Genomic DNA, 20,925 nt, shown 5'->3' with positions numbered 1-20,925 from the left:
TTACCTAAATATATCACACTGATACACTTCATCATAGAAGGCACAATTGCAACTACACTTTAATTAATTTGCTATTTACAAATACACGCACACATTTATATCATGCTTGCTACATCTTCCTTTGAGAATTGTCATACATTTCTTGTTACTTTCAACTGCATGTGAAAAATAAAAATAATTCCAGACAGCTACTGTCATGAGAGCAAAACAAAAGAACTAAACAATAATTCATCTATTTCGTTAAGTATTTCTGCTGAATGTAGGGAAGAAAACAGAATATGCTCAGAACAGCAAAACATCTAAATAAAAAAACCCTTGCAAAACATTTCTTGCGTACATGAGGTAAAGCGTTCTGAAGAATATATGGAAAGCTTAAGGCCAGTCTTTACTTATTAAATGTACAGAAGCATGGCAGTATATGTGAGAGCATTTAAATATGTTAATTATTTAACAAAATGAAGTACTAGCAGTTTCTCTAAGCATATACTTTCACTACTCATTTTATTAATTGGTGTAATTTACCAGTTACAACAAATTGTAATATTTAGCACTAATTCTTCCCAAAGGCATAACTCATAATACAAACATGATGATGATGATGCATGTCCAGAGACAGCTGCAAGCAACGGTGTTCAAGACCAGCTGAAGAAGTCAACTCTCCATTACTTGGATATTACTTCTGAGCTGAGATGCAGGAACTGACCACTACACAGAAGATGGTTTCAAGCAAACCACTGTGTGCACTCATAGAATCATAGAACGGTTTGGGTTGGAAGGGATCTCAAAGATCATCTAGTTCCAACCCCCGTGCTGCAGGCAGGGACACCCTCCACTACTAAATCACAGCTGAAAAGACAGTAACTACTTAAAACACTCTTAATACTAATTGCCTGTGATCAACTGACTGTATCATGAGCAAAGACTGGAAATAATGTTGACATTTGTTTCTACGTTTCTATACAGAATTTTTTATTTGGAAAGGTAACCTCTCTATTATTCCAAATAATTATGTGGATATTTCAAAAATCTGTTTAATTCAGTTTTATGATGCATTTCTAGTGACTCAAATGCAAATTAATCTACTTTCTAACAGTCAAATACACAAAACTCTGTGAAATTGCTGTAAATATGTATCCTTAAAAAATAAAATCTGAACCTAAACCATTATTTGAGTTTAGATGTAAATTCAAATCAGCTTAAGACTGTGAAAGATGTATGCCTTTATTATCACTTTACTCTTACATATTTTCCTTACCTGAACCACCCACGGACTGTTGGCAAAGGCCATGATATCTCTTTCTTCCCAGAAAAAGGCTGAATCTGATCTCTTGATCATTTCAAATTTACTAAGTAACTTCATTGCATAAACCTTCTGTGTCATTTTATGGCGAACCTGTTGGTAGAGAAAGAAGAGAAACAACTTTTTTAAAATGCCTTGTAAAAAAATTGAACATGAGCATAGTATATTTCTCAAACCACTTTCTGGGATCCAGTGCTTCCGGGTTTTCATATACCAAATTTTCTACACAGTAAGGATTCGAGAACTTCCAAACCTGGAAAGAAAAACCTAACAGCTGCTCCAAAAAAACAAAGCACGGATGGAACAAGGAGGATGCCAAAGGAAGGAAGATATGTCAGAGCCTGGCCAACTGCTGCAGCTGCCGCTGCAACCCCATAAGCAGAGCTGCAGGGCCACAAGAAGGACATGCCTCAGGGCTGTGGGAACTCTCAGCAGGTAGCTATTTTATTGAAGATGCACTGATACGAGCATATGTCCTTCCTCACTATGGTTTTGAACATAAAAACAAGAGCTCACTCCAGTAGTCTGCTTACTCAAATTGAAATTTAAATTGAAATTGAAAATTCTGTTTATGGAAGAAAAAGGAAATGCTTGTCTATTCTCTCTTCAAAAGTTCCATCGTGTAAGGAGAAATAAAATGCAACTGTTTATGATTTCCTAGTCTGAACACCACTTATCCATTGCATTCATTCATGTTAGAAATTCTGCAAGCAGTCCACTTCAGCCTCTTCCATTTTTTATTTTTCACAAAGATGATTTAAAAACCTCACATTTAATAAAATAAGCCGTATCCCCCAACCTCTTAGTTTCACACACTAAGTTTAATTACGCTACTTGAAAGAATGTTTAATAGGCTCTTTTCCTGAACAGCTGTCAATGGTTCAGGTCCATTATGTCTGCAGTGCAAAGCTTCAGAGAGGCACCTATTTGGTCTACAAATCTGGGAGCATCAGTCTCCTGCTCCTGAAGCCAACAGGAATGATCTGTCAAAATAGAGGCATTAGGTGTGCGTGTGGAATACTGGAAAGAGTAAGAGCATGAACAGAAACAGGATTATTTATGAATTTACTGTTCTTGAAATGGAAGCTTTTTTCTCTCAAGATATAAGTAGAAAAGTTTTATGATTAGCATCTTGCATAATTTAATGCTAACCAACAACCTTCTGTATAGCTAGATTGAAAAATGTCCAGCCAACCACCAAAACAGACACACATTATCTACATGCATTAACAACTCTGTAAGCATGTATATTTTAAGACATTAACAATTAACCAGCTTGTGAAGGTGTCCTAAAAAAGGATTTTGAAACACACCTCCTTCCCGTTTACTAATCCCACATGGCATTATTTACAAAGACTTGGTGGTACACCACAAACTATACTGCATAAAGTAGAGCTTTTGTAGTCCTGCTCAAAACCTGAAGAAAAGACAGAGACCAGCAACCTCAAAAGGTATTATTTAACTGAAGACGTATTTTCTGTGAAAATTCACGCAAAGCTCTTCAATGTATTTAATAGTTTACAATTCCTAAAATCGTTGCGTGCTCTTGCCTGGGTATAGTTAGTATTGCTGCCTCCATTTACGAGAATAATTTTCTCCCACTACTTGGGGGGAAACAAAGCCTTGAAAAGTAAGCACAGTCTGAAGCAAGCTCATGCACAGGAGAAGAAAAGTAAACAGGGGCAGGGGGACCAGAAATCACAGGCTGTGCATCTCTCTGAGGTAGTGCCAACAGACTATCAGTTGGCTAAATTTTTTCTGGAGAAAATTTCAAAATAGGTTCATTCTCTGTACAAAAATCAAAGACCCAAAGCAACAACTAGCACACTGGCACGCCCAAAGGCTGCGTGTGTCTTGACATGCGTACAGGTGAAGCAGCCCACCAGTGACAGTACTCGTTCTATCACCACCATGGCCCCTGGAGACAGCCTATTTAGCTGCTAGCTGCTGTGCTCTTTACTCAGAGCTGTATTTGTACATACGTATATTGGCTCATATAGCAGATTATTCATGTATTAAACTGTCATGATGTTTCAATTTCTTCCAACTGTTTAAACGAACTGCCAAATTTAAACTGCAGCTCACCAGAGTAACTCTCAAAATAGGTAGGAAAATCCCTTCATGCCATCAGCACTGAGTAACATGGCCTTGTTTAACTTATGAAAATGCATTAAGAAATAAGAATTTCCCTCTACCCTGCTTCATCCACCTAAGACTATCAAGAAAAAAGTACGCACAAAATGCGTCCATAATCTCTACAGCATTCATATCAGAAAATGATCTGTAGGGAAAGAAAATAACATATCTGAAGTTATCAGACTGAACACATAGTATTGATCTCTTTTATGATAAAAGAAAATTAAGATCCTAGAGTTGTGAACTGAACTCTAAGGTCTGAAACAATCAAAATATCCTAAAAAACTTAATAGAGTCGTAAGAAATTACTACAGCAGGGTTCCAAAGTTCACATCCTGACAAATTTTCATGTAGTAGACCATGGCTGCTTTACCAGCATTACTACAGAAATGTACTTCAGCAGTGGCTGGGAAACTAAACCTAATAAACAAAGCACTTAATAGAAAAAACTAAACCAGCACCTGTTTACATAGGCCATGACAACTGCTGGTTTGCAACACGAAGAAATCACATAGTAAAGACCGTCATCCAGATTATCCTTTACTACCAAATACAAGAAAGAATTGGCCTTGCTTATGATTTCTATTCCAGTACACAATCAAGTCAGTCTGCTGTGTCACTGCAACGTTATCGTACTTTGTGATTAGACCTGGGAGAACAAACTGAGGATATGTTTCAATTTCAAATCAAGAGGATTTTTCCTCAAGTGAAAACAAACAAGAGGTACTCAGGATGTGCTTTCACAAATTACTGTTTCTGCATAAACCACAAGTAACATATTAAGCACCATAATTCAATTTTTCTGTCTGCCCTAGAAACCAGTCACTTTTTTTCACGGCACTGCAGAAGAGAAGCAGCAATCTGGCAGCTGGCAATTATTTTCTTAGCTTTCCCCATCACTACAGACCCGGCAAAGCCAGAGGCCAGAGCTCAAGAGTAGAGTTTAATACTTCTGGAGTTATAGGAAATTGTTTTTCCACCAAAGTCAGATGCTCAGAACAGAGTCATCTGATCTCTTTTTACTGCACTGATTTATTTTTTTTTAAATTTTTTTGGGGGAAGGACAGAAAGAAAAGCAAGGCTTTAAAAAAAAATAAAAAAAATCTAGCTATAAGATGCAACAGTGTGTTTTCCTTCCTTGCTAGAATCCAGCAAGTTGATCTCCTTATACGACTTATTTCACAAGAAAATGCTATACTGGAGCAGAAAGCTTGGGGGGAGAAAAACTTAAATGAAGGAGGTCATAGCTGACTATTTTATGCTATATGTTAACATAATCATTTTTTGGCTTGTTATATTTAAATATTGCAAATATTTAACATATATTTGTGCTACAAATATTTATGCATAATGGCATACACTGATAACATGACATTCATGAACTTAACTCATGTAGTCAATCATGTTTTATTTACGGTTCTTTCTGCATTTAGCCTGCACTGAAGCAAATTTCTATTTTGATCACAGAATGTATTGCAAAATATTTTGATTACTGCAAATCCATCATCTGCAACCGTGGTATTAACATTCTGAATGGAGTAGAAATAGATATAGCTTAGCTCAATAGTTTAAACTTGTCTCATACCTTGTGAGGCAAAAAATCTAGGTATGTATGCTTTCATCACCAGCTAATATTAGTTCGGATCTACAGTCATATTTATTAACCCACTGCTTTTTAGCTGTAAGACTACATAACATTATTGTTTCTACTTATAATTTTACATTCCAGAAAAAGAGTGTTCTTTTAAACTGGCATGAAATACAGAAGAGCTCTACATGAACACACAGACGTTCTCTTCCAGTACCAAGCATTCTTAGCTTTTCATATTTTCGGGCTTGAAGGGATTATTTAAAGAATAAAAAACCCCTGTAACAACAACAGAAAACCAAAAACCATCATTATATGAATCACAGAGTCATAGAATGGTTTGAGTTGGAAGGGACCTCAAAGATCATCTAGTTCCAACCCCCCTGCCATGGGCAGGGACACCCTCCACTAGACCACGTCGCCCAAAGCCCCATCCAACCTGGCCTTGGACACTTCCAGGGAGGGGGCATCCACAGCTTCTCTGGGCAACCTGTTCCAGTGCCTCACCACCCTCACAGGGAAGAATTTCTAACATCTAATGTAAATGTACCATCCTTCAGCTTAAACCCATTACCCCTTGTCCTATCACTACACTCCCTGATAAACAGTCCCTCTCCAGCTTTCCTGTAGGCCCCTTCAGGTACAAGAAGGTCTATAAGGTGTCCCTGGAGCTTCCTCTTCTCCAGGCTGAACAACCCAGATTCTCTCAGCCTGTCCTCACAGGAGAGGTGCTCCAGCCCTCTGATCAGCTTCGTGGCCCTCCTCTGGACTCACTCCAACAGCTCCATGTCTCTCCTGTACTGGGGACCCTGGAGCTGAACATGGTACTCCAGGTGGGGTCTCACAAGAGCAGAGTAGAGGGGCAGGATCACCTCCCTCGACCTGCTGGTCATGCTTCTTTTGATGCAGCCCAGGACATGGTCAGCTTTCTGGGCTGCAAGCGCACACTGCCGGCTCATGTTGAGCTTCTCGTCAATCAATACCCCCAAGTCCTTCTCCTCAGGGCTGCTTTCAATCCATTCCCTGCCCAGCCTATAATTGTGCTTGGGATTGCGCCGACCCACGTGCAGGACCTTGCACTTGGCCTTGTTCAACTTCATGCGGTTCGCATGGGCCCACCTCTCCAGCCTGTCCAGGTCCCTCTGGATGGCATCCCTTCCCTCAGCATGTCAGCCACACCACACAGCTTGGCGTCGTCAGCAAACTTGCTGAGGGTGCACTCGATCCCACTGTCCATGTTGCTGACAAAGATGTTGAACACTGCCGGTCCCAGTACCGACCCCTGAGGAACACCACTCATCACCGTTCTCCACTTGGACATTGAGCCGCTGACCACAACTCTTTTGAGTGCGACCATCCATCGAATCCATGTCTCCAACTTAGAGACAAGGATGTCGTGCGGGACAGTGTCAAATGCCTTGCATAAGTCCAGGTAGATGACGTCAGTTGCCCTTCCCTTGTCCACCGACGCTGTAACCCCATTGTAGAAGGCCACCAATTTTGTCAGGCACAATTTGCCCTTAGTGAAGCTGTGTTGGCTGTCACCAGTCACCTCCTTATCTTCCATGTGCCCGAGCATAGTCTCCAGGAGGGTCTGTTCCATAATCTTGCCAGGCACGGAGGTGAGACTGACCAGCCTGTAGTTCCCCCTGGGTCTTCCTTTTTTGCCTTCTTAAAAATGGGGGTTATGCTCCCTCTCTTCCAATCCGCAGGAACTTTGCCAGACTGCCAGGACTTCTCAAATATGATGGAGACTGGCCTAGCCACTTCATCCACCAGGTCCCTCAAGACCCGCGGATGCATCTCTTCAGGTCCCATGGACTTGTGCACCTTCAGGTTCCTTAGATATTCTCGAACCTGATCTTCTCCTACAGTGGGTGGTTCTGCATTCTCCCAGTCCCTGCCTTCTGTGACCTGGGCAGTGTGGCTCCAGCATTTGCCAGTGAAGACTGAGGCAAAGAAGTCGTTGAGTACCTCAGCCTTCTCCATCTCCTGGGTAACCAGGTCACCCATTTCATTCCGGAGGGGACCCACATTTTCTCTTATCCTCCTTTTATCACTGACATACCTATAGAAGCTTTTCTTGCTGTCCTTGACATCCCTGGCCAGACTAATTTCTACCAGGGCTTTGGCTTTCCTAACCTGCTCCCTGGCTGCTCGGACAGTTTCTCTGTATTCTTCCCAGGCTACCTGCCCTTGCTTCCACCCTGTGTAGGCTACCTTTTCTTGTTTGACTTTGCCCAGGAGCTCCTTGTTCATCCACAGGGGCCTCTTGGTGTTTTTGCTTGACTTCCTTTTTGTTGGGGTGCATCGCTCCTGAGCTTGGAGGAGGTGACCCTTGAATATTAGCCAGCTGTCTTGGGCCCCTCTTCCTTCCAGGGCTTTGTCCCATGGTATTCTACCAAGCAGATCTCTGAAGAGGCCAAAGTCTGCTCTCCTGAAATCCAGGGTAGTGAGCTTGCTGCGCGCCCTCCTCGCTGCCCTGAGGATCCTGAATTCCACCATTTCGCGGTCACTGCAGCCAAGGCTGCCCTTGAGCTTGACATCCCCTACCAGGCCCTCCTTATTGGCGAGAATAAGATATGACCAAGTTACTATGCATTTTACCATTACATTATAATGATGAGGCAAATGAGAAGTAAAGGTTGTCTTCAGATCCCTCAAACTACCTAACTGTAGTACGTACACAGAGAAAAATCATCTCTGGTTTAGAATTTCAATTGTATATGATACAGTGAATTAAGAAAAAAGTTTCCATTCTAAGTCAGAACAAATTAAGAACTTATATTTAAAATGAAATGTTAAAAAGAAAGTGAAAATTATTTAGAAAAAACATTATGTTCTTAGAAATACACACACGAAAACAATGTGTTTTGATTTTTGAAGCATGTTAATACAATTCTCTTGGATGCTTCCAACAAATATATCAGTGTGACACACTAAGAATGCATGACTTCTCTTTTTCATTCCCCCTCCCACACACACACAAATGGAGGAGGAACTGTTCTCCTTACAATGTGATTCTTTGCTGACTTCCCATGCAAGTGCATGACAAGGACCATCTCTATTAGCTACTGTAAGTGGATATGTATAATGATAAAAATGTTTAACAGAAGACTTCAAAACAAACCATTTGATGTGACTGTCAGTGAAAAGATAGAGAGTAGACCGTTTTCTTAAAAAGCTCCCTGCAGCAGCCCTTTCCCAAATAAGTAAGGTTCTGCTGAAGGTTTTGGGTTTGTTTTTAATCTCTTGCCAGCAAGGATATAAAAGTATATGCAAGATACATATTAATTCTTTAAAGTCTTGTTCAAAAATGGGAATCTTTGGAAACACTACTCTCCATACTTCATAAATTCTTTTGGATGAAAACAAAGTGCAAATGACCCAGAAAGAAATAGGGAAGAGGGAGCTACGTTCTCGTGTTGCCACGCTTGGATGAAGTTGCCTTAAAAAAAAGAAATAAATGAACAAAAATTTCCAATTAAATGTTGTTAACTGCCACATGAATTACAGCTAAATTTGCAAATTACCCATGCAAATAGCATTAGGCTAGTCGCAGGGTTTTTTACCCCAGTTCCAACCAATTTCACCAATACTAATATGGAAAATACAAATAATTTTTTAAATGGATAATGAATTTATTGCCATTACACATTGTGTATCTCCTATCAGCACTTCAGAGCTAAGATCTTGCCACATTCCTCAACAAAACTGCAAAACATCTTTGTATTTTCCAAAAGTGCTGTATGTTACAAGACAATATGATTTTCCCAGCTTCCCAACACAAAATTAGAGCAGAACAGTAAGACATCAGTTCCATGTCAAAAGGCACAAGCAAAAGGGTAAATTTTGTTACCTTCTGGTAACAAGATAGCAAGCTTCAGTTGCTGCAAATTAGTTGCTCCCCTTTCCATTGACTTGCTTTCACATGTGTCTCCCTCTAAAAATGCTTGCACAGAAAATTATCGTGGATCAGCTGATACGCAGTTATCTGTTAGCTCATGATAACTTGTCCCCCGTGTTTGTATTCTCAGATTCTATGTGGTGCTTACATCTTTTATGGTACCTATCACACAGTATGACTTTGAAGTCCAGGAAAAATCAAAATTAATTAAAAAGCAGACTATGCATGATATACTAAGTTACTTTATTGTATTTTAATATTTTTTTTTGTTGCACTATTAGCTTGCTCTTTCATAGGAAGGTTTCAGATATTATCATACAGTGATGCTTGCAGCCAAAAAAATTTAGAATTGCCATGAAGTGCCTTTTCCATTTTTATCAACGGATAGCAAACTGTTTCCCAAGTCATTCCCTTCTAATCCATCAGGTTTTCAACTCGGATGTGCTCTTCACTATGCACAGAAATGACCTCACAATACAATGAAAATAACACTTATTCTTTATAAGAATGCATTTTTACACATAAAGCATGCAAGACTGGGGAAGGTTTTGGCTAGAGCCGTCAATCTGTCTAATCATTAAATCATTACATTCTTACCAGCTGCACTTCTCCAAAAGCTCCTCTTCCAATCACCTTAACAACATCATAGTCTTCAGCTTTCATCTGTAAAGCTCGGATTTTTTCCACAATCTTCTCATCTAAAACAAATCAAATAAAAACTGTGATAATGCATGTATTAACAGAATATAAGAATTTTCTCTAACATTTTTCATTTAGAGTCAAAATAAGCTATTTTTATTTAAATGTTTAGATCCTCCTTGGTAGTTCTTGAAATCTGCAGTCACTATTAACAATTCATTATTGTCTAGAAACCATCTACCTTTAGCTGTAACAAGTGCAATGTCTTGGATTTTGCTGACTCTCGTTTCACAACTCTATCATCCACAAGCTTACAAGAAGACCCTGGTAACAAAAAGAACCAAAGATGCCTGTCTTGAATTTTCAATTATTCGTTGCCACCCGCTGTGTTGCCAGGATCCACTGACGCTCCATTGATAACGCAGGAGTGTGACGTACACCGGGAGGATTCAACAGCAGTCAAACGGTGAGAAATATAATTCAATAACCTTTGTGTGCAGCTTCAGATCATGTAGAGATATGACTTCAGATCCACTCATTCATTCCATATGAAATATTAATTCAAGTTCACACGTTTATGTAACTGCTGTCCATCTCAAAGTGCTTTTTAGTGTTCACTGCATGTGTAGTTCTACACTTTTTAAAATTAGGTCTACAAAGCTCTGTTTCAAGTATGCTCTGGTGCAATGTTCTGCAGATAAGCTCTGTCTTTCAGTACTTTTATTGTAGGCAGTTGTGGGGATCTGTAAGGGAAACCCATGAAATTTTGACCTCTGACAAATTCTAAAAACATCCAAGGTCCTAGACTCTTTAATTTTGTAAATGCAGCATGCTAGTGAATGCATTCCTAGCTAAACGCATTTTAAAAATCTATTCTTATTACAAGGACAAAAGATAATGGGAGCAATGAATGGAATCCATAATAGTGGAGGTAATCTTTCTTAAGCATGACAAGCTTTGGACTCTGCCCCCACACATGTTTAGAGGAAGAACAAAACAAAGCAAAACAGGTTGGCTGGAGCAAGACCCCCTACCAGGGAAGAGCATGAAAATGTACAAAAAGCTGTGGATGCTTCTATTCAGAGAGGAGTAGAGGTGTAAATTGCGAGATTCCTGTTTAGGGTTGAAATTGTGGAATGTGATCCCAAGAAAGGCATCGAAGGGGAACTCAGATCTGAATACCGGGGAGAAAAGGGATCAGAGGTACAGTTAATTCAGTATGACATTAAAGATGACATTGTCAGTGGGGAGTTAATGATAACAAACATCTAGTAAATAGTTTAACCATTCCTACATGTTGATGAAGAGCAATCTGGCAAGCTGCAAGCAATCCAGGAGATGCCTGACCATCAAGAACATTTCTTTCGACCCAAGTGAGCAACAAGAGCAATGGGGGAGGCACAAACAAGAAAGAACTGGCCAGGGATGACAAAGCCTGTGGCGGCCTTGGCTGAAGCCACCATGAGATGGTGGAATTTAAGACTCAGAGAATACAGAAAACAGCAGACCTTGGACTTCAGGAGAACAGAGTATGGCTTCTTCAGGGAACTCACAGGCAGGATCCTGTGGGAAGGTGCTGTGGAGGGTAGAAGAGTGGGCTGATCTTCAAAGATGACGTGTTCACAGCACAAGAACAGTCTGTTCTAGTTAGCTAGAAATTGAGCAGGCATGGCAGAGAGCCAGTTTGGCTGAACGGGCAACCTCTGCCTCAAGCACAAAAAGTGAAGATTTGGAATATGGAAGCAGGGACGGGCTACCTAACAGGAATCTTCCAAGCATGCAAGGATGGAATTGGGAAAGCCAAGCTCAGCTGGAATTGAAACTAGCCAGGGTTATGAAGAGAAACAAAAGCCTTTATAAATACACCAGCAATAAAAGAAAGAATGAGGCAAATGCGGGCCTACTGCTCTCAGAGGGATAGGGGATATAGTGCCAAAGGATATGGAGAAGATCAAGGTACTCGATGCCTTTTTTTTGCCTCAGACTTCACTGGCAAGCTCTGCTCACAGGCCTCCCAGCTCCCTGAAGATAGTAACAGAGTGCGTGGCAGTGAAGTAGTGCAGCAGAGGAAGTGAGAGTTAAGGACCAATAAAGCAAACTTGACATACATCGGGCCATGAGATGACATAGGATGCATCTGAGTGTGCTGAAGGAGCTAGTCAACATCATTACCAGGCTGTTCTCTTTCACCTTTGAAAGGTCATGGCAACTTGGGGAGGCACCAGATGACTGCTTAAGGGAAAATGTCATGTCCATGTTCTAGAAGGGCAACAAGGAGGATACAGAAAGCTACAGGCTGGAGCAGCAGCCTAACCTCACTGCCCACGATGATCATGGAGCAAATCCTTCTGGAATCCACTTCCAAGCATTTGATGGACAAGAAAGGATGGGAACAGCCAGAATGGATCTAAAAAGGACAAACTGTGTTTGATTAACCTGATTGCCTTCCATGATGAGATGTCTGTCTTGGTGGACAAAGGGAGAGCAATACACATTTATTTTCCTTGATTGTACCATGACTTTCAACACAGCATCTCAAAGTATCTTTGTAACCAAACCAGGCTGACGTGGATTGCACAGAGAAACTACAAGGTGGGTAGAAAACTTGTGGGAGTCATGGTCAGTGGTTCAAAGTTGATACACGGGAGGGCAGGACTGCTCCTAAGAGGGACCCAGACACAATGGGTAAATGAGCTGACAGGAACCTCACAAAGTTCAACAAAGGTCAATGCAGAGTCCTGCACCTGGAGTGGAACGACACCACACAACAGTACAGGATGGTGCTGAGCTAGAAGACACCTTGAGAAACATGACCAGAGAGCACCGATAGACAACAAGATGAACAAAGAGGAATGAGCAGCAAGCCTTTGCATGGACTGCAAACAAGGCTGCATTGGTAAATGCATAACCAGTAGGTTGAGAGAAGTGATTTTTCCCTGTTTCTCACTTGTGAGACTACATCTGGAATGCTATGTCTACTTTTGGGTTCCTCAGTGTGAGAAAAAATATTAAAACATTCCCTAGCTTAATGGAAAGCCACCAAGATGCTTAGAGGGTGGGACCATGTGATGCTCATAGAGAAGCTGAGAGAACTGGAATTGTTCAGCTTAGGGAAGTCTAAATGGTTGGCCTCAACAGAAGTTGAGAGGAGGTTTTACTTTTAAGAGTTGCAAAGTGAAAGGACAGGAGGCAACAGGCAAGTTGGAACATCAGAAATCCTACTCTGTAGGAGAAGAATCCCCAGAATTGGGAATTGGCGCAGACTGCCTCGTGGAGCAGCAAAACCTCTGTCTTTGGAAAATTCAGATCTACATGGACCTGAACAACCTGATCTACCATCAAAACTGGTTTCGCTTTGAGCTGAGAGTTGGAACAGATGACCTCCAGCGGTCCTTCCTAACCTGTGGAACACAAAAACGCAACTAAAAATTTCTTCTTCTGAGGAAAAGATTAGGTATGAAAGGGAAGGGGAGAGATTTGAAGAAAAAAAAAAGTTAAGAATAATCAGGAGAAAGAGTCTGCTAGTAAAGTTGTAAAGACAGAGGCAACTAATACCTCAAAAGCAGACAAATTTGCTACATTCAGTGTACCACTAAGACTGTGAAGTAATCCTGAGTGTGAAAGGAAAAGCAGTTGAGAGAATGCTGAGGCTGTTTTCTACAGTGAACCATGAAAACTTAGACAGGAAGCATAGGACAGCAACAGTACTTCACCCACACCAAGTTTATTATTTTGTTCATGATGCGAACTGATTTTGCAGTTTGAGAAGGGAAGACTGTGCTTAGAAGCTTACTTAATTGCAAATCAGAAGCTTTGGCACAAAACAAGGAGAACAAACGCATTTTCACAGGAAGCAGTAGAGAAGGAATATCGGCAAATTTCAAGTCAGAGAGAATGTGCAATTATGTGTTTGAACACAATGTTGTATTTCAAGACAAAGGGGAATCACATTAATTTATTTTCAAATGTTTCTGAGAAGTTTCAGGTTTTTTTTCAGATGTGTGAGATGAGGTGGCAGGGATTTAAACATGCTGAAAATGTAGTTTTATATAGTGTCATTATTGGTTAGATACTCACAGGAATACTTCTGTGTTCAATACAATACAGAAATTATAAACAATTTTAATACAGATCCAGTGAAACTGTTTAAGCATTAAACACTGCAGTTAAGCAATGAAAAACCCAACAATATATGAAGTAAGCAAATGAGATACCAACTGAAGAGTTGCCAGTTTTATCATCCCTGTGAAATCCTAGGTATGGGGAAATCCTACCTGCTCTACTAAAAGATTTAATAATCTTAGCTAAAAATAATCATCATCTTTTAGGGATGCAGGTCTTGTGGAGGTATCAGTTATAGAGATGGATTATCTATTTTGTCATAAAATTTAACAGATATGGAACAGATAATCAAAGCATGGAACTAACCTGAAACAAACAAACAAACAAAAAACCAGGCTGCAAGAAGGCAAGCTCAGAGAAACCTAAAAGCAATGTCATAATTGCAACATGCTGGATCATATGATTTATTTCATATATCACATAACATGATCTAATTCAAGGCACAGGAGGCCTTTCCAACACTATCCTTTTACTAGAGGACTGAATTTTCACAAGGTTTCACACAGATGAATTTGTACATTTGTGGTATCTATGCACAGATACCATAGATTGTATCTTAGAGCCTCATGAATTTGCAACAGCACGAAGCCCAGAAAAAGAAAAATGTCAGGTTTAAAGGAAGACATTAAATGCACTCCCCAGAATATAATAAAATCTTATAAAAATATTGTGACGTTTAAGTAAAAGTCTTAAAATGTGAGAATGTTATCACCTATGACTCAGGTTTCTTTAACACCGGAAGGACCAGGAATGCTGGATAGCAAGAGTATTTAAAGACAGCTTTTGATTTACTACTTGAAAATGGCACTATAACCTTTAAACAAATGAAGCGTCACTTTCTGAAAGGGCAGAGTGTTTGGATCAGTCACTGACAGCTGGCAGCAAGAATGCGGATGAAGGTTACAAGTGCTGATGAAAATGGAATAAATACCTGACTAGAAGAGTAAAAGGGGGGTGGGGAGGAGGAGAAAACCATGCTTTCCTGCTCTTAAAAAAAAAAAAAAAAAATTCATATCCAGGTTATTTTCTGAAGAGTTAAAAAAAAAAAAGTCTATCAGGCAGTTCTGGGGTGTGTATACGAGAGGAATAAAAATGCAAGGGAGTGCAATTTTATCCCCACAGAGCAGACACAGTCAGTCAATGAGTGCTGCTATGGAGTACATTAAGTCAAAAGTTGCTGCCCTAGGCAAAAGTCTAGCCAGAAGTTAAACTGAAGTACAGCCAGGAAGTGCTGCAATCCCACACCCGCCCAAAAACAAACAAAAAGCACAACAGAAAGACAGAATTTATTAGGAGTGCATACGTAATATCTCGTCAAAGGTATGTGAGGAACAAAAAGCTGCTGGAGACCTTGCAGAATCAGCAAAAACTAGAAGGCATAGCTTCAGACAGGCTAGCGTTTCCCCCTCCAGAGACAAGAAAGGGGGACACAAGAAGTATTTTGTCTTGCATAGATGAAAGGAGCAGAAGATAGGGAAACAGCAGCAGTCCTCTGACTTGCAGAGGACACATCTCTGACTTAGTGAAAGTAAGCCTGATGGCAGAACAGAATTGCTTTGTATTTACCAAGTACCCAAATGGAGATGTGGTTAATAACACTGACATATAACTTGTTTATACATCTAAGACATTCTGTCTTAAACACTGTGGCTGTAATTCATGCTCTGCTTGGGAGAAGTTTCTTATTTGATACCTCTCCCATCGCTACTCTTACCAAAACAATTATTATTAAGAATGGAACTGGAGCCCAACCTGCCAAGGTGACTGCAAAGACTGGGCAAGGAGTGGCTTAAAGAAGCCAAGAGAAAACCAGAGGGGCAATTAGCTCATTAACTTAATCTGCAGTGCACTAAATCTCTAAGATTCTTCTTGACATCTGACATTTCATCTGTGTCACTGACAGGAAGTATGGAGCACAGAGAATTGCAGTCATGACAGGCATTTAACACCATACAAGATAATGCAGTTCTGCTGGTAACTGCATGGCTGGCATATGATTCAGCAACTTGAAGCAACACAACAAAACCTAAGGGAAGGAACTAGAACTGTTACTTCTGCAAGAAGTTCATCTTCGCAGATAAATCTTCTAAGTTAGCAGTGTCTGCTTGGAGAGGAAAATGGCAAAACAACTTTCCAGGAAGCTTGTTCAGGGGATTAGCAAAGCTGCTGCACAAGTGACACACTTGTACTAAAAGTTCCTTCTACTGTAAATACATCTATTACCATTACACTCCAAATCATCAGCAAATCATTTTAACAGGTTTAAGAGGTTTCCAATTTTTGAGTGATGCTGGATAATGCATAGGAAGTCACTGATCCATTTAGGGGGTCAAGGCTTCTGGACTGTACCAGACCTGCTGATGGCACACCCCATGCTGCTGTTGGGACTTCCTCAAAATTTGTTTTTCATGCCCTGCTATTCCTGATGATAAGATTATAAATGATTAAATATTTTTAACTGTTGCTTAAAACTGTTGCTTAATTATTTAACTTTCTGCTCCCAGAAGTTAAAACAGCTAACAGGCTATGTAGTATGTGCAGGGAAGACCACCAAAAAAGACACAAGCCACTAAGCCACAATTCAACACTTGGCAAATCTCAGATGGCAGTAAAAGTGACTTGGAAGAATTTACTCAACCTGCTGTCATAGCCTAGATGGCAGAAGAGGAAAAGAAAAGACCAAGAAAGATCTGTTACACCAAGCCCATGCCAGAAAGCTCAATCTTGTTTTCTAAAATAAGCAAGCTAATTTTTGCACTCAGAGGACTATGAGATTCCTGTCATTGTTTGGGGAATTAAATATTACGTTATGCTTTCTTGTCCCATGAACACACCAAAAAAGCAGCAATCAACCAGAATCCTAACAGCTGATTACAGCAATACAGAAGACTGAAAAGGAATAGTTGTACTTTCATGAGAGATACTTATGTGTACTTTTATATGAGATACTTATGTGCCTCATGATCAATACATGCTCTACTTTGGTTCAAATGCCTTGGAGAAAGTAGCAAGAAATCAGAATAGTAAGGGAAAGCAGGCAATGAAAAAGTTTATTGCGTATTAAACACGCGAAGAGGCAGCTTCTGCAAAGCGGTCACAGAAATGGGATATACCAAACTCCTATAGTTACAGGCAATTAATAAATTGTAGCTTTGTGAAATGAGTTAAAACATTTGAGTTTCAGCTTGAAACTATGAGTTGAGCTGAATATCAATTAATCTCAGCTGAGATGCAAACTATTTCATTTTTATTTTAAAATAAGATATTATTAAAACATTAACCTGATTAGTAATGATTTGCAGTATGTCTGAAGTAGGTTTGAATACCCCTAGGAATACGGTAGAAAAAAATTTTCCATCTCAAAGTGTTATTGTGGAAGAAACTAGTGATTAAATTGACTGAAAGTGTGATGATTATTGCAGTGTTCTCCACAATTTTTGAAGATTTGTGTAATACGGATTAAAACAACCGTAAGTAACTACTGCGCCTCAGCAGCTTCACTTCACACAACGGAGTGCTAACTCATAAGATGGCCCTACCACCTCTTTGCAGTTGCCTCAGGAAGCCTTGAGGAGGGTTGCAGGCTCCAGGCCCCCAGCAAAGACCGCTCATCACAGTCTGTCAGAACCTTTTGACAGTAATTCTAGGCATTTGCTACACCTCTTCAGATGCCAAGAAAAATCAGAAGAGACAAGAACTTGCTGCTCTTTTAACCTAAGAGAGCAACAACTTACTGTTCCATAAATTCTTAATACTATTCCCAACTCTTCTTGCAAGTCCACAGTCGCAAGAGGCTTCAGCAAGCACATGTACGCTCTTCCTTTTCACTGACAGTTGCTACCCTCAGAAGAGTTTCCAAAAAGACATGAAACATGGGTTCAGCAACTTCAAATCACATAAAATGGCAATGCCAATAAGAATTCAACTGTCCTGTTTTTTTCCTGCACCTGAGCAGCTCCCTTTGTGCTAGCACAAATACTGGTGAAGCAATATGAAAATCAGAAACTGGTCTTTGCTCTTCTTTTCCCTGACTAGTTTTAACAAAAAGAAACAAACCAACCAACCACTCCACTCTCTGCATCAATTCTGCTCTGTTCCCCAACCTGGTTCATAACAAACCACAAACACCTGTGTCGGAAAGGACCTTGAAACAAATGGCTGTGGCAGGACTGTTTCTTTCAGTTGCAATGCCAAAATATTACCAGTTTCAAATGTTTACAAAATTCTCATTTCAGATTTTTTTTTTTTTAAAGAGTAAAATGAGAGAAGATATTCCCTCGCAGGCAGTACAGAAACAGGAGAGAAGTTACATACATGAGTGATTCTTAAAAGAGATGCACAGCCTCACAGTGTGTGAGCCAAAATACTCAGCTCTTAACTTGCTTTTTTTTTTAAAAGTTCAACAGGTAAGGATGAAGTGTACCCCTGAAAACTCTTAATTAACTACTGTGAATTTTTTTGTAATACATCTCAAAATTTTCTTTAACTAGTATCAGGTTATTTCAACTGTAAACTGTCAGCTAATATAAAAAAAAAGGCAGTAATAAAATTGTGAACCAAAGAATATTTTTGGGTTTCTGCCATTGCTGGTAGCATGCAGGCCACGTCAGATGCTTAATAATTTACTACAACAATGGGAGAGAAGCTAGGAGTAGGAGAAGGAGCAACAGCCTTCAGAAAAGGAAAGACAGACAGCAAGAATGTTTAGGGGCTGCAGAAAAAAAACCCCAAAAAACCTGTTTCCAAGGTTAAATTGTTTTCCCATACTTGCTATTTTTAATAGCTGGATACCAGAAGATACGGGTCCACTGATTAGAAAAAGGTTTCAAATTTTGTCCTACTGCAGAAATAGTACTGTAGTGTAAAGGTGAATCTGAACAGCTCATAAAAGTTACCGATACTGTCATTTACATTATTTTCGTATTTGCTGTAGATAGGGTTTTCCCTCGCGTCACACTTACAATGCACAGTTGCAGGTACCAATATTACTTAAAATGCTGTTTCCTGACCCTTTCTTTCATAAATATCTGCTTGAATTCCTTTGAACTCAAACTGAGAAATCCCAAGGTATGCCTATCCTTCCTAATCTGTTTCATATTTACTCTGTTCTCAGTGACTTCTCCAAATGAGACTTTACTGGCAACTGTAAAGCTGTATGTCCAGCTATGGGGCTCTGCTAAACCTCACAAAGAAGCACTGATTTCCAAACATAAGGATTCACCAAAAATGACTATACCAGCCACCATTTATCTGAGGAGCATGAGAGAATATTCAAAGGAGTCACAGAGCAATAGAAGGCAGACACATGTGGCTCTTACCAGTAAAGAATCAAAAGAGAAGTGGCTGATAAGACTGCATCCACAGTAACCTCAATATATGCAAAAGAAGTTCTTTAATAATACGGTTTTTTATAAAAAATAAAAAAATCTCAAAATAAGCTCACTACAAAACATAGCTGTTCCAAGAAGGCTTACTAAACATTTTAAAGCAAATAATCCACTACTTTTACAAGAAAAAAAAATGTTTATATACATGGATAGAAAACACTTCAAAAAGACAAAATACAGCTACTCTGATGTAACAGTGTTACGTTTTCATACGCACAATAAACTCCAAGATCCTGTCTACAATTAATTTGGGGAGGATTACAAACATTTACACAAAGGTTCAAAAATGCACCAACAGATTTTAAGGTACAATAATTTAGTTTTAAAAAAATCAACAGAAGGCTTCTCTGCTAGATTAAATAAGACTGTATATACAATGTTGACATTTTGAGTAATTAATTCCTGAAGAATAATAACTGGGATATGCTTTGCAAATTATGTCGCAGCACATAATTAAGATAAAACAATAACATAAAAGGATTTTTCCAACTGTAGTTGGAAAAATTACAATCTACAGCTGGTATTTTCCAACATATTTTCAGCAATACAATGACTCCCCAAAATAAAACCTCTCTGTAATAAATGGTCCTCCAAAGCCTTCTGAATATAGACGCTCAGAATTATCAAAATTAGCAAAATGAAAGTTTGCAATGCATTTCTGACCACTCTTAGTTTAAAGGCCACTTGTAACTTACATCTATTTAAGAAGTTATCAATGTTCTTGTTCTTCCTCAGTGCTGGATAATCCAGATCAAGGACCAAAGAATTCAAGCCATCCTGAAAAGAAATAAAAATAAGTTAATTGAGTTCAAATCATAGTTAACAACTTTCTTAAACTACTACACTAAGACTGATTATATATTATTCAAGCATGCATTACATTCCTAGTAGGCAAATCAAACAAGCTCTCAAGTGTGTTTATAAACCAGTCACCGCAAAGGAGCTAACACACACTGGCTGGCTCCAAGTTGACCTATAAACAGTACAGATACATTACCATTCATTAGTGGCACTGGGACTTAAACTGGAGTAGTAGTTTAATCTTAACCAGTAAGTAGTCTTACTCATTAAACACTGATTTAAGATACTGAGTTCAATCTGGTTTTCTTATTTCCATTACACTTTTCCCACATTTATAAAACATTACGTTTGTATTATTGCTTTCATCACATTCTCTCTACCTTCTTATTCTGGACATTCAAAAACCAACTGCACATTTTTCTTCTTGGAAGCAAGACATGACCTAAACTTAAGACGACAATTCACCACATAATTCAAGCTCACAAGACTAGATTACTTTTTCTAAGTGACTCAACAGAAGACAAGCCAGAACTCTACATGCCATTCTGCTACCAATTATCAATGCCTCCATAGAAAACAATTGAGACCTCTTAAAATGGCAAGGAATGAGATCACCAACATCTAAACTAAAAATAGTATTTTAAATGCCTCTTACAAGACTTAACTCAATTCCACCTTTCAGCAACCTAGAAAAACTTTAAAAAAAATATTCTTCCAAACACACTGCCCTTTCCAGTCACACAAGCACAAACAAAAATAAAAATTAGATTCAGATACTAAGAAGAGTCAGGGACTCCATTCATACCCAGCATCTCCAGTGTTCTGCCTGAACTGGTACCTTTGTTTATTGCTCTAAGAACAAAATCCTGAGATTGTTTCTTCAGGTTTTTGAGCCTTGACAGGCATCACAGAGATTTAAGTCAGTGACCACAGCACATTTATTAATAGGTAGCCAATAGAACTAGACGGCTTTTCAGTCTTAGTAACTATAGCTAAGAACCTCCTGATTGTATTTTTTTTTTCTTAATACATATGGGAAGGGATC

The 20,925-nt window shown here is 39.4% G+C and overlaps 1 protein-coding gene across 2 annotated transcripts in view; it reads right to left on the bottom strand.

Annotated features, from left to right (window-relative positions):
- The window catches only part of ROCK2 (Rho associated coiled-coil containing protein kinase 2), a 104,002-nt gene that overhangs the window by 41,205 nt on the left and 41,872 nt on the right, over positions 1-20,925 (bottom strand). For both annotated transcript variants that reach the window (XM_075750619.1, XM_075750620.1), the window contains exons 2-4: positions 19,775-19,856; positions 9,529-9,629; positions 1,256-1,393 (exon numbers count right to left, since the gene is read on the bottom strand). In XM_075750619.1, the coding sequence (XP_075606734.1) occupies positions 1,256-1,393; positions 9,529-9,629; positions 19,775-19,856 (321 nt within the window). The remainder of the gene's footprint in view (positions 1-1,255; positions 1,394-9,528; positions 9,630-19,774; positions 19,857-20,925) is intronic.

The sequence above is a fragment of the Balearica regulorum genome, chromosome 3, assembly GCF_011004875.1.
Source record: "Balearica regulorum gibbericeps isolate bBalReg1 chromosome 3, bBalReg1.pri, whole genome shotgun sequence".
In the NCBI taxonomy this organism is placed as follows: Eukaryota; Metazoa; Chordata; class Aves; order Gruiformes; family Gruidae; genus Balearica; species Balearica regulorum.
The sequence above is the reverse complement of the archived record's forward strand: the minus strand, read 5'-3'. Positions and strand labels throughout refer to the sequence as shown.